The 14,005-nt window shown below is 31.5% G+C and overlaps 1 protein-coding gene across 4 annotated transcripts in view; it reads left to right on the plus strand.

The window, feature by feature from the left end:
- The window catches only part of LOC128240803 (uncharacterized), a 42,249-nt gene extending 29,827 nt beyond the window's left edge, over window positions 1-12,422 (plus strand). For 3 of the 4 annotated variants that reach the window (XM_052957689.1, XM_052957688.1, XM_052957687.1), the window contains exons 9-18: window positions 572-815; window positions 1,979-2,258; window positions 2,593-2,648; window positions 4,336-4,615; window positions 4,950-5,005; window positions 6,693-6,984; window positions 7,317-7,372; window positions 7,817-7,911; window positions 8,921-9,010; window positions 10,193-12,422. In XM_052957689.1, the coding sequence (XP_052813649.1) occupies window positions 572-815; window positions 1,979-2,258; window positions 2,593-2,648; window positions 4,336-4,615; window positions 4,950-5,005; window positions 6,693-6,984; window positions 7,317-7,372; window positions 7,817-7,911; window positions 8,921-9,010; window positions 10,193-10,258 (1,515 nt within the window). In that variant the 3' untranslated portion in view covers window positions 10,259-12,422. Of the gene's footprint in view, window positions 1-571; window positions 816-1,978; window positions 2,259-2,592; window positions 2,649-4,335; window positions 4,616-4,949; window positions 5,006-6,692; window positions 6,985-7,316; window positions 7,373-7,816; window positions 7,912-8,920; window positions 9,011-10,192 lie in introns of those variants that run through there. The other variant, XR_008262307.1, reaches the window with a different exon arrangement.
- The last annotated feature ends 1,583 nt before the right edge of the window (window positions 12,423-14,005 follow it).

A 14,005-nucleotide genomic window follows, 5' to 3' on the forward strand; every position in this document is an offset into this window, starting at 1 on the left:
TGCGAATGAAAATAGCTTACTACAACTTCTTAAATATGTATTTATTATATTCGAATAATCGATCTAAAGAATTTCCGAATATTCAAATATCAATTTTGCCATTCGTTTGCATTCCTTATTTAAATATACTTACAGTTCCTGTAATATCCGATGAAATGACTTTGAGTTTAACGCGTTGAAATCAATATGAAATACAAGAACTTCGTATGCGGCATGATAAACCAATATAACATATACAACGAAACCATTATAAAGTATCTACCAACCTTGTATCTTAAGCAACTTCAACGATAACTGGACGTTTAACAACTTGCTTTTGCCTGAACTGCTTTTTCTAAAACTATTACAAATTATTGCAATGGGACAAAACGTTTTCATTTAAATACATTAAATAACTACACGGAAGTATCGGTTGCATTGAGTTATAAGTTGTCACCATTTAACTTGAATCCTATATAACTAATATGCCCCTACTGTATACATATATACCATGGAATTAATACAGACGCGTTGTAATGTGTAAACTCCAATACTTGATTAAATTACAAATGGGTTTATTTTGCCATTTTAGCAGCTGAAACCTGCCAACAGGGATGTGTTGTCACTATTAAAAAGCTTGCAAGTTGACGAGATTATTAAGCAGACAGAGTACGATTGTGAAGATATCTTCGTGTTTGATCAAATTGACGAGGACAAATATCAATATCGATATGAACCGGAATTAATAAATAAAGTTGTGACAGCTATTGTGAAATTAAGAGACGATGCTCTGTTGATGCAGGAGTCAGTGATAGCTGAAAAAAACAAGAGATTTGGTAAATGTAATTATACATCCATTTTAATATAGTTAGTTATTGTATGACCTAAAAATGAACCTCTTAATTTGACCTTCTTTTAAACTAAATAGTTTGTCTCATTCACTGGTTGTGAAGTTGATCCCTCTAAAATATCATTTTACTTGAAGAAATATGTTTATTGCATTTCTTGCTCCTAGATGTCAAAACTTTGATTTATTTAGTTGAGTTTTAATGTGCGAACTTGTTATAAATGCTTCTCATGTTACTTCGGATATTAGTTGAACATTGTTTATTTATTATAAAACAAGTCAATAAAAGTATTTAAACAAAAAATGTTAAATGCAAAACAAAGGCTGCAGATAAAAAGGTGTCATGAAAAATGTTCTTAAATTTTATTTTACCGATATTTATTTAACTTATTATCTATTCGTCATGATAGTAAATCAAAACATATAATAAAATACATATCGACTTGGCAGTAATTTAATATGATATGATATTTACATATCGCCTTGGTCAGGAGATGATGCATCATACTAAATGACTACGAAATTCATGATAAAGAGTAGTAACTATGACGAAACAAATACAAAGCATTGATCATCATTTACTGATAATAATGTGTACGCAAAGAGAACTCGCAAGTTTCATGATATATATTAGTAAGAATGAGATGAATAAGTGAAACTTAATAAATAGAGGGTATACTTTGATGGTCATGTTGAAAGGACTTTATCAAATAGGTGTATACAATTGATTAAAACGAGCATTGTCGAGATATGTTTAAAAGTATTTGTAATCGAGCTTAACAATGATAATGAATTTCGTTTGCACTTTTGATATAATTCAATAAGGCTATATAAATAAATATATATGGATTTACTGATTTTTTTCGATATTGCTTTGTTCAACATGTACTTTTTTTTTCATTCTGAAAATTGGGAATTTCCGAGGCCAATTTATGGGAAAATCCTACCGGACACGACATAGAATGGTTAAAATGCCCCGACTTTTACTTTTGCGAATGAAAATAGTTTAATTCAACTTCTTAAAGATTTATTTGTAACTTTTTGCAAACATATAAAGAACATGTTGGCTATCTCTAATACGTACACGTTAATGATTTAACGCTGTGTTTTGCTTTACTTTATAGTTTATAGGTCCGTCTTTTATGGTTACAGGTTCGTATGGAACGAGGAATTCGTCATTATCATTGACAGGGGATGCTCGTAGGTTACCAGTGTTACCAGTGGTACTAGTGGTAACGTTCGTAATAACTTTTCTGGCAATAACGGTGCCGGTGTTTACCCAGTCAAAAACTCCTGGAAAGATGGAGGCTGCAGATACAATTAAGAAGTCTTTATTATTGATTGGGTTGATGATTGTGGTGATGATTGCGAAAAAGATTTTGGCGATTACAACTTCGTTCTTAGGCCTCGTCGGTTTTCGAGACTTTTTCATGTGGGTATTACAAAATGTGTTGCTGTCCTTGTTAAAAACTACAGGAACCATGCAATTTATAAAATGTTTTATTTCAAAATGTATCTCTGGTAGATAAGTTGAATTGAACGATACAAAATCTATTTTGTGTATTTTGTAATAGAAATAAGCTGTTGAATCTGCCCATTATTTCCAAAATTAAGACGAATTTCTGTAGTCACGCACACTCACATACTTTGCTAAATAAAAAGGGCTATCCTTATTTCTGAATAGCGTAACAGTTTTACAATTAAGACACTATTATATGATACAACGATATAAGCGACTCATTCGAGAAGTTATTGGTGTGTTTCAGGAAAAGGTCAGTGTCTGGATTTGAACACCGAGAAATGAAAGCCAAAGCAGAAATAGGTAAACCACCGAATATAATTGAATGATTGCTATTGCACAATTTGCAGACAACACCTTGTTATATATTCTATTGTTAGGGCCAATATTTGGATACTTACCTTGATTACTAAACGCTATGGATCTGCAGAATAGATACACAATATTGTCTACATATTTTTTTTCCGCGACTACAGTGTAACAAACTGAAACAATGATTCAAATTAAAGAGAGTTTAAACTGAAAATAAATAGACTAGTTTATGCTGTACCCGCTGACTAAGCTTAATTAAAAGCAACATGTGACGACATACACGACCTACTTTCACCTTGGCAATTGTCACTATTAAAAAGCTTGCAAGTTGACGAGATTATTAAGCAGACAGAGTACAATTGTAAAGACATCTTCGTGTTTGATCAAATTGACGATGACAAATATCAATATGAACCGGAATTGATAAATAAAGTTGTGACAGCGATTGTGAAATTAAAAGACGATGCTCTGTTGATGCAGGAGTCAGTGATAGCTGAAAAAAAACAAGAGATTTGGTAAATGTAATTAAACATCCATTTTAATATAGTTATTTATTGTATGACCTAAAAATGAACCTCTTAATTTGACCTTATTTTAAACTAAATAGTTTGTCTCATTCACTGGTTGTGAAGTTGATCCCTCTAAAATATCATTTTACTTGAAGAAATATGTTTATTGCATTTCTTGCTCCTAGATGTCAAAACTTTGATTTTTTTAGTTGAGTTTTAATGTGCGAACTTGTTATAAATGCTTTTCATGTTACTTCGGATATTAGTTGAACATTGTTTATTTATTATAAAACAAGTCAATAAAAGTATTTAAACAAAAAATGTTAAATGCAAAACAAAGGCTGCAGATAAAAAGGTGTCATGAAAAATGTTCTTAAATTTTATTTTACTGATATTTATTTAACTTATTATCTATTCGTCATGATAGTAAATCAAAACATATAATAAAATACATATCGACTTGGCAGTAATTTAATATGATATGATATTTACATATCGCCTTGGTCAGGAGATGATGCATCATACTAAATGACTACGAAATTCATGATAAAGAGTAGTAACTATGACGAAACAAATACAAAGCATTGATCATCATTTACTGATAATAATGTGTACGCAAAGAGAACTCGCAAGTTTCATGATATATATTAGTAAGAATGAGATGAATAAGTGAAACTTAATGAATAGAGGGTATACTTTGATGGTCATGTTGAAAGGACTATATCAAATAGGTGTATAAAATTGATTAAAACGAGCATTGTCGAGATATGTTTAAAAGTATTTGTAATCGAGCTTAACAATGATAATGAATTTCGTTTGCACTTTTGATATAATTCAATAAGGCTATATAAATAAATATATATGGATTTACTGATTTTTTTCGATATTGCTTTGTTCAACATGTACTTTTTTTTTCATTCTGAAAATTGGGAATTTCCGAGGCCAATTTATGGGAAAATCCTACCGGACACGATATAGAATGGTTAAAATGCCCCGACTTTTACTTTTGCGAATGAAAATAGTTTAATTCAACTTCTTAAAGATGTATTTGTAACTTTTTGCAAACATATAAAGAACATGTTGGCTATCTCTAATACGTACACGTTAATGATTTAACGCTGTGTTTTGCTTTACTTTATAGTTTATAGGTCCGTCTTTTATGGTTACAGGTTCGTATGGAACGAGGAATTCGTCATTATCATTGACAGGGGATGCTCGTAGGTTACCAGTGTTACCAGTGGTACTAGTGGTAACGTTCGTAATAACTTTTCTGGCAATAACGGTGCCGGTGTTTACCCAGTCAAAAACTCCTGGAAAGATGGAGGCTGCAGATACAATTAAGAAGTCTTTATTATTGATTGGGTTGATGATTGTGGTGATGATTGCGAAAAAGATTTTGGCGATTACAACTTCGTTCTTAGGCCTCGTCGGTTTTCGAGACTTTTTCATGTGGGTATTACAAAATGTGTTGCTGTCCTTGTTAAAAACTACAGGAACCATGCAATTTATAAAATGTTTTATTTCAAAATGTATCTCTGGTAGATAAGTTGAATTGAACGATACAAAATCTATTTTGTGTATTTTGTAATAGAAATAAGCTGTTGAATCTGCCCATTATTTCCAAAATTAAGACGAATTTCTGTAGTCACGCACACTCACATACTTTGCTAAATAAAAAGGGCTATCCTTATTTCTGAATAGCGTAACAGTTTTACAATTAAGACACTATTATATGATACAACGATATAAGCGACTCATTCGAGAAGTTATTGGTGTGTTTCAGGAAAAGGTCAGTGTCTGGATTTGAACACCGAGAAATGAAAGCCAAAGCAGAAATAGGTAAACCACCGAATATAATTGAATGATTGCTATTGCACATTTTGCAGACAACACCTTGTTATATATTCTATTGTTAGGGCCAATATTTGGATACTTACCTTGATTACTAAACGCTATGGATCTGCAGAATAGATACACAATATTGTCTACATATTTTTTTTCCGCGACTACAGTGTAACAAACTGAAACAATGATTCAAATTAAAGAGAGTTTAAACTGAAAATAAATAGACTAGTTTATGCTGTACCCGCTGACTAAGCTTAATTAAAAGCAACATGTGACGACATACACGACCTACTTTCACCTTGGCAATTGTCACTATTAAAAAGCTTGCAAGTTGACGAGATTATTAAGCAGACAGAGTACAATTGTAAAGACATCTTCGTGTTTGATCAAATTGACGATGACAAATATCAATATGAACCGGAATTGATAAATAAAGTTGTGACAGCGATTGTGAAATTAAAAGACGATGCTCTGTTGATGCAGGAGTCAGTGATAGCTGAAAAAAAACAAGAGATTTGGTAAATGTAATTAAACATCCATTTTAATATAGTTATTTATTGTATGACCTAAAAATGAACCTCTTAATTTGACCTTATTTTAAACTAAATAGTTTGTCTCATTCACTGGTTGTGAAGTTGATCCCTCTAAAATATCATTTTACTTGAAGAAATATGTTTATTGCATTTCTTGCTCCTAGATGTCAAAACTTTGATTTTTTTAGTTGAGTTTTAATGTGCGAACTTGTTATAAATGCTTTTCATGTTACTTCGGATATTAGTTGAACATTGTTTATTTATTATAAAACAAGTCAATAAAAGTATTTAAACAAAAAATGTTAAATGCAAAACAAAGGCTGCAGATAAAAAGGTGTCATGAAAAATGTTCTTAAATTTTATTTTACTGATATTTATTTAACTTATTATCTATTCGTCATGATAGTAAATCAAAACATATAATAAAATACATATCGACTTGGCAGTAATTTAATATGATATGATATTTACATATCGCCTTGGTCAGGAGATGATGCATCATACTAAATGACTACGAAATTCATGATAAAGAGTAGTAACTATGACGAAACAAATACAAAGCATTGATCATCATTTACTGATAATAATGTGTACGCAAAGAGAACTCGCAAGTTTCATGATATATATTAGTAAGAATGAGATGAATAAGTGAAACTTAATGAATAGAGGGTATACTTTGATGGTCATGTTGAAAGGACTATATCAAATAGGTGTATAAAATTGATTAAAACGAGCATTGTCGAGATATGTTTAAAAGTATTTGTAATCGAGCTTAACAATGATAATGAATTTCGTTTGCACTTTTGATATAATTCAATAAGGCTATATAAATAAATATATATGGATTTACTGATTTTTTTCGATTTTGCTTTGTTCAACATGTACTTTTTTTTTCATTCTGAAAATTGGGAATTTCCGAGGCCAATTTATGGGAAAATCCTACCGGACACGACATAGAATGGTTAAAATGCCCCGACTTTTACTTTTGCGAATGAAAAAAGTTTACTTCAACTTCTTAAAGATATATTTTTAACTTTTTGCAAACATATAAGGAAAATGTTGGCTATCCCTAATACGTACACGTTAATGATTAAACGCTGTGTTTTGCTTTACTTTATAGTTTATAAGTCCGTCTTTTATGGTTACAGTTTCGTGTGGAACGAGGGATTCATTGACGGGGGATGCTCGTAGGTTACCAGTGTTACCAATGGTACTATTGGTAACGTTCGTAACAACTCTGGCAATGATGGTGCATGTGTTTACCAAGTCAAAAACTCCTGGAAAGATGGAGGCTGCAGATACAATTAAGAAGTCTTTATTATTGATTGGGTTAATGATTGTGTTTATGATTGGGTTGATGATTGGGGCGATGATTGGGAAAAAGATTTTGGCGATTACAACTTCGTTCTTAGGCCTCGTCAGTTTTCGAGACTTTTTCATGTGGGTATTACAAAATGTGTTGCTGTCCTTGTTACAAACTACAGGAACCATGCAATTTATAAAATGTTTTATTTCAAAATGTATCTCTGGTAGATAAGTTGAATTGAACGATACAAAATCTATTTTGTGTATTTTGTAATAGAAATAAGCTGTTGAATCTGCCCATTATTTCCAAAATTAAGACGAATTTCTGTAGTCACGCACACTCACATACTTTGCTAAATAAAAAGGGCTATCCTTATTTCTGCATAACGTAACAGTTTTACAATTAAGACACTATTATATAATACAACGGTACAAGCGACTCATTCGAGAAGTTATTGGTGTTTCAGGAAAAGGTCAGTGTCTGGATTTGAACACCGAGAAATGAAAGCCAAAGCAGAAATAGGTAAACCACCGAATAATATTGAATGATTGGTATTGCACATTTTGCAGACAACACCTTGTAATATCTTCTATTGTTAGGGCCAATATTTGGATACTTACCTTGATTACTAAACGCTATGGATCTGCAGAATAGATACACAATATTGTCTACGTACTCTTTTCTGCGACTACAGTGTAACAAACTGAAACAATGATTCAAATTAAAGAGAGTTTAAACTGAAAATTAATAGACTAGTTTATGCTGTACCCGCTGACTAAGCTTAATTTAAAGCAACATGTGACGACATTCACGACCTACTTTCACATTGGCAATTCGTGACGAAAAGGTGTCAGTGTACCACAGCCCGCAATGACACACATGATTAGATATAATCCGAGAACATTGTTACAATCATATTCCTTACTGTGTCATAACATGTTTCAAATTGACTTTTAATTATTATAGGGCAAATGAAAGATCCCTACTCGTTTTACCAAATAATGGATTCTGAGTTTTCGACCTTCGTGAGTTACGTCGACAAGTTGTACGATACGCTTCAGGTAATCGGGATAGGTTTTAGATTAACAATGTCATGTTGAAATCCCAAACATACATGTTGTTAATAGTTCGTAGCTCATCTTTATATTTAAGAAAAGTAAGGAACACAATCTGTCCGTACCAAGTTTAAATATATTTATCTAATTTCACTGCTGTGGTAGTGTACTGTGTATGGTGGTGGAAGGATGACAATCGACTTTGATACGCTTTAAAGACTTGTATTTTTTTAACTCACCTGAGCTTGAAGTGCATCAAGAGTTGTGTGATGCGCCATTGTCCGTAGTCCTATTTTCGCCGTCAATATATTTCTATAAACGACATCTCTTTCTAAACCACAACGACAATTTCAACCAAACTTCAATGGAATGTTCAGTGAATTGCCTAGTTGCCTTATTTTGTTTTCAAACAGGCTCCTTCAGTCAATATTAACCATGTCTCCTGCCGTTTGTTTTTCGATACTTGTATGTAAGGAAATATTTAAGAATCTTTTTTTCTCAAAGCTGCAGTTCTATGTCCTGATCTATTTACCAAGTAGATTTTATAATAGTCCTTTATCAACTTTCCTCAAAACACATTTCTTAGCAACCTTTGATCTCCATAGCAATCACAAACTTCCTAGTCAACAATCGTTTTTCTTAGTGATCTATGGCTTTCTTAGCAGTAGTTTGTTTCCCCTAGCAGCAATCTTTTTTCTTAACAAAATAGACTAACCAACTTCTTTAGCAACCATATTTATTCTAAGAAGTTAACTTGATAAGCAGCCACATTTTGTTCTAGCAACCAATGCCTTCCGTAGCAATACATTGCTTTCCGTCTTTCTTAAGGATCTCAAGTGAGCGACATATTGTTCTGATTGTGTGTGAAAATGGATCGGGTTCGGTAAAACTGAAATTCATAATATAACATTAGAGAACAGCTCTTTGCAGGTACGAGAGGGCAACAATGAATAGAATCCAATAGTTACACATCATATCACATGCATATTATTTATAGTACTGGTTTCTTTTTCAGGACGTCAAGAATAGTATAGGTATGCCGATGTCATATTTCAACTGCATATATACTGAGAAAAAGGCAAAACGGCGATTGGAGGATGTGACGGTAAAAACTTATTTAATATTCACTTCATGTACTCAACGAATTTATTACAATTATACACATTGAGTGTGAATCGCGAGTTGCACGATGGTTGGGTGTAAAAACTGTTTTAAACCATATTGTTATTTTGACAATGTTATTTGATGGGTGCATATTTTGGAAACGTGTTATATTTTGCAAGCATGCAACTATTTTGCAATATATGAACGGTATAATCTACGAGTACTGGTTTCCGTTTTGAAATCAACAGTAATTCATCATTGAAAACAAACAAAAACCAAGCAATCAGAGACAATTTGTTTTTATTTCAGTGAATCATTGATTATTCTTGAATGAGAATTCGATTTCGTATTAAACTTCTTTCGTAAAAAACGTGTACTGGCTGTAAGACTTGGATCATTGTGCATTAAACGTAATGAAGCTACATTTCGGGCTTATCTTTGTACTTTTAAAAGAATCCAGCCCACTAAAAATATGCGAAAAATAGACATAAAAAGGCCATCATTTCTATGGTGGCATATAACTGCCGTAAGATTACCTGTTAACGTTCGCGAATTGTTTCGTGTTATCACTTAATTTTCGCGATAAATATCTAGCTATCTAATTAATATTCGCATTTCTTTTTTGGTAAAATAAACATCATAAAATTAAAAGCAGGCTTAAAAGTGCCCAGAACTGCCACCTACTACCTTTTTAGCCGTACAACATTAACAGGTTATCTAGTTACGGTTTGCGAATTCCTATTGTGGCATATAACTGCCGTAAGATAACCTGTTAATGTTTGCAAAGTGTTTCGTGTTAACCACATAAATTTCGCTAGAATTATCTAGCTATTTAGTTAATAATCAAGTTACTCTTTTGGTTAGATACATATCATAAGACAAAAACAGGCTTAAAAGTACCCAGAACTGCCACCTATTATCCCTTTCAGCTGTACAACATTAACAGCTTATCTAATTATGGTTTGCGAATTCAACTAAATAAGAAACATACTGACTGGTTTACGTAAAAAGATTCGTTTTATCACTTAGCAATAAATGCGTTCCAGATTCAGGCGCTAACAGGTTATAATTTTGTTGTTTGCGAATTCCACTAAGAATAATTAAGTTAATTTTATAAACAAGATACATAGATCCCAAGATGGACCTGTTTATATGCGTAAAACGTTTTTTTTTTCCTTTTTAGATGAGTTGGGAGGCACTGAAAGAACTAGCTACATCTCCCAGTGGCAAGGTCAAAATAATCCGTTAGAATATATCAAATGGACGACATTGTGTTGTTGTTGTTAGTGTTCTCATCAATAGTTTTATTGACATGATATTTGAATCATAAGGATATTTTATCCATCATCAGTTGGAAAACATTACATATTAAACAAATGTTGTTTGTTTTTTTTTTTTTTTTATTAGTGAATAGCTTGCTCATTAAGGTATTTATTTGGCTTTTTTTCAGACTCATGTAAAAAATTATTTAGATAACTTTTTCTTATGTCCAACACCTCATGTATTGTTCATGTCTTCTAAAGTGATATATGTCTTTTAAATGCTTGCGTATACTGCTTTTCAAAAGTCAGTGTGATATAGAATTTGGTCAAATGAATAGAACGAACATTTATTTTAATTTTGGCAATTTTGTTCTGTTTTCAAATTTAAAAAATAAAGGTTTTGCTTTAATGAGGATAACACAAATAATGCGAAATGTTCTATTTTATTTTCTAATCATCTTGCTGTTTTATAAGAGTGCAGATTTCCGAATGCATGTGTATTAAAATTGATGGTGTTAAGTTGGTTTAGTCTTATTAGTCACGTTTTGCTCGATAGTGAATGTTATTATAGTATATTACTAGATGTATACACCTGTTTTAATTTAATTTTATTTTTAAGATTTGCATAATTGGATATCGATTAAGTAAAGTTTTATTCTGTTTCCAATTATCTTCTGAGGTAAATGTTACATTTTCTAAAATTCAATCATAGGAAATGTGCATTGTAACAACAATCATAGTTTTTTTATGTCACATTTCAAATGAATTAAGAATAAATTTATAAACAGGAGACACAATTAAAATCAATTTGCTTAGTTGTTTAAATAGCTGCATTATAGGTGTATGTTATTGCTTGAATACATCGTGTATATTACCATACATTGTATCATTTTTATGTTGCCATTTCTCACATAAAGTTGGTATTAACCGATATGTTCTCATTATCCCAAAAGTAGAAATATTATTATGTTTTACTTTCATGTATAGAAGTATTTTAGGTATAAACTGTTGTTGACCTATATAAATCCATATCCAAAAAATATTTTAACCAAAGAAAGCTTCATATTAATACAATTAATTAAGAAATGGTAGCTTAACTATGTATTTTAAGGTATCGTAATAAAAATGCCAAGGTTTTAATAAGTTTGAATATAGTAGTGACGTTCTTAATTGAATCAAAGATATATCAGCTGATTTACACAGTTTGCATGATACTCCTTTAGTCCCATCAATGACAAAACGCGTTCTCTTGCGTTGTAATCGTCCTTGCTTTTTAAGTTGTGCTAGTTCAAACTCACGCTGTATTGCTATTCTTTGAGGAAATATTCGTGATGCATTGGTTAACAATATTTGTCTAGGTAACCTTGGCAATAATGTTGTTTTTGATGTGCAGCTGTGCTCCAGAAATATAACGTTTATCAATATGTATGGTCCAAATAATGACTCACCAGCTTTTTATGGAAACTTGTTTAGGGCTGTCGGAATTTGTTATTAACAAAAATGAATGTAGTTGATCATAATGTATGTTCATATTGTAAAACTAAAATTGATCCTTCAACCATCTATTCTAAAAATGCTCATCTAATAGTAACACTGTTTTTAGAAGATTAAGAAAATATGTTGATACTTACATTATTTTCACATTTTGTTACATAAATTGCAATAACAATAGTTTAAATATTTTAGTTGTTTGAATGAGAAGATATACGTTTTGTACCTTTAACAAATGGATTGAAAGCAGTTCTTAAATTATGCTTATCTTTTTTGAGCAAACAAATTTGATAACACAAAAAGGTCATGTTCATTCAAGGAGTTTTTAATAAAACCTAAGTAAAACTCAAATATAACATATTTTTGTTTAAATATGTTTAGCAAAATACAAAAACGATTATTCAAGTAGGATGCATAATATACCCACCTTTTTTATAACTTTTGTTCTCCTCTACACGTTGAACATTATAAATGTTTGATCTGTCCTTGCTTTGGAAAGGTGTCTCTTTTGTTTTATGATTTTGTAAGCATCTTAATCATTATTTTCTATGATATGTTTTGTTTTTCAATCAATAACTAATCTAATTTTATGATCAAATAGTTGTAACAATATACTTGTATATGCAACATATGAAAAAATAAAATATGTTTGTGACCTTATCTATTGGTCTTTTTGTTATCTATATAGGTTATTGGACTGCATTCTGTATTAAATATCTAATAACTGTCCAAAATATTTTGAATGGACAGTCATTGTTCAAATAATGGACAGTCATTGTTCTAAAATCTCATCAGTCATTAGAAATATTAGTTTGGCAGAATCAGGACGTGTGTTGACAAACTTGTTTCTTGTATTATGTAAAACTATGCACTTATATGACGAATAACACTTTAAAATCCTTCTTTCATTTGGGTTTTATAAACAATTATAAAATGTTGAATTTAATAAAATTCCGATTTTTAGGTTGAAACAATGCAATGCCCTATGAAATTGTGACTGAGGTTGCACGAGCCGTTAGGAATGAATGTCCAATTTGATGTCCCTTAAAGAGTAGAAAACAAAAACAATCTTAAACTTAAAAGGTTTCCGTATTAAGTGAATAATGCACAATGAAAACATAGTTTGCACTTGTTATATATCCGTAGAAGTTGAATTTTAATAAATAGTATCATGACATGAATAACAATCTTTGCTACGCTCACCCAACCTATTCTTAATATTGGCTGTCATGTTATCAAAGGAAAATTTGACGCAGGGAATATGTATCGGATGGGTGGAAGTGGGCGGATCTTTAAACACCAGCAAAAGTTGAAATTCTTAATGAATAACTCTAGAACTTAATTATTGCCTATCTGCAAATTCATTGGCTGTAAATACCGATTGTTTTCTAAAAGTTATTATTATAAATAGTAAGCAAAACAAATATTAACAATTTATATGTACATGTCAATGACCGCAAAATTATTTTGATTTGCCTAGCAAGAGATGTACCTTTTTTATAAGTATCTTTTCAATGGTAGACAGTGTCCAATAAGTAGACAATAACACCATGAAACTCATGATTTGGACCTCGTTGTCTACATGTTTTAAGTAAGTAAAATGCCTCGAAATATCGATTATGTCAGCGAAAAAAAGAGCCGAGGCACGCAGGAGACTGTTCTTTTTAACATAATGGACAGTTTATTATGTCAGCGAAAAAAAGAGCAGAGGCACGCAGGAGACTGTTCTTTTTTAACATAATGGACAGTTTAAGGCCTCTCACCCTTATATAAAGGTACATTAAAATAATTTGCGAACAACGTTTCATTCCATAAAGACAATATTACACTGACATTCTATGGAAGCACACCATGATAAAGACGTATGTCACGCGCGGAGTGGAAAAATAAACTGAATTACAAGTTACTAATAATAGTAAAATTACATGTAGTTTAATACTTAAACATATACATGTATGTGTATTTAAGTATCTTAGATAAAGGCGTCACTTTCGCCTTGTTAAGCGCAATTTTGAAAGTAAGGATTGAAACTATAGGCCGTCTTACGCGGGATGAATGTGGGTTGGTCAGTGACAGAATAAATCAGGGAAGTCTTACCGACGTTTTCAATCCTCACATAACCTGATCAACATCGACTCGCAACAGAAAGCATAGATGATTAGTGTCAGCATGAGCACGTAAACAGGGAGACCGTTACATTGCAACAATTATCAACTGATGATTCTGTAGTGTTACTAACACTG

This window comes from Mya arenaria, chromosome 7 (genome assembly GCF_026914265.1).
Source record: "Mya arenaria isolate MELC-2E11 chromosome 7, ASM2691426v1".
Classification (NCBI taxonomy): Eukaryota; Metazoa; Mollusca; class Bivalvia; order Myida; family Myidae; genus Mya; species Mya arenaria.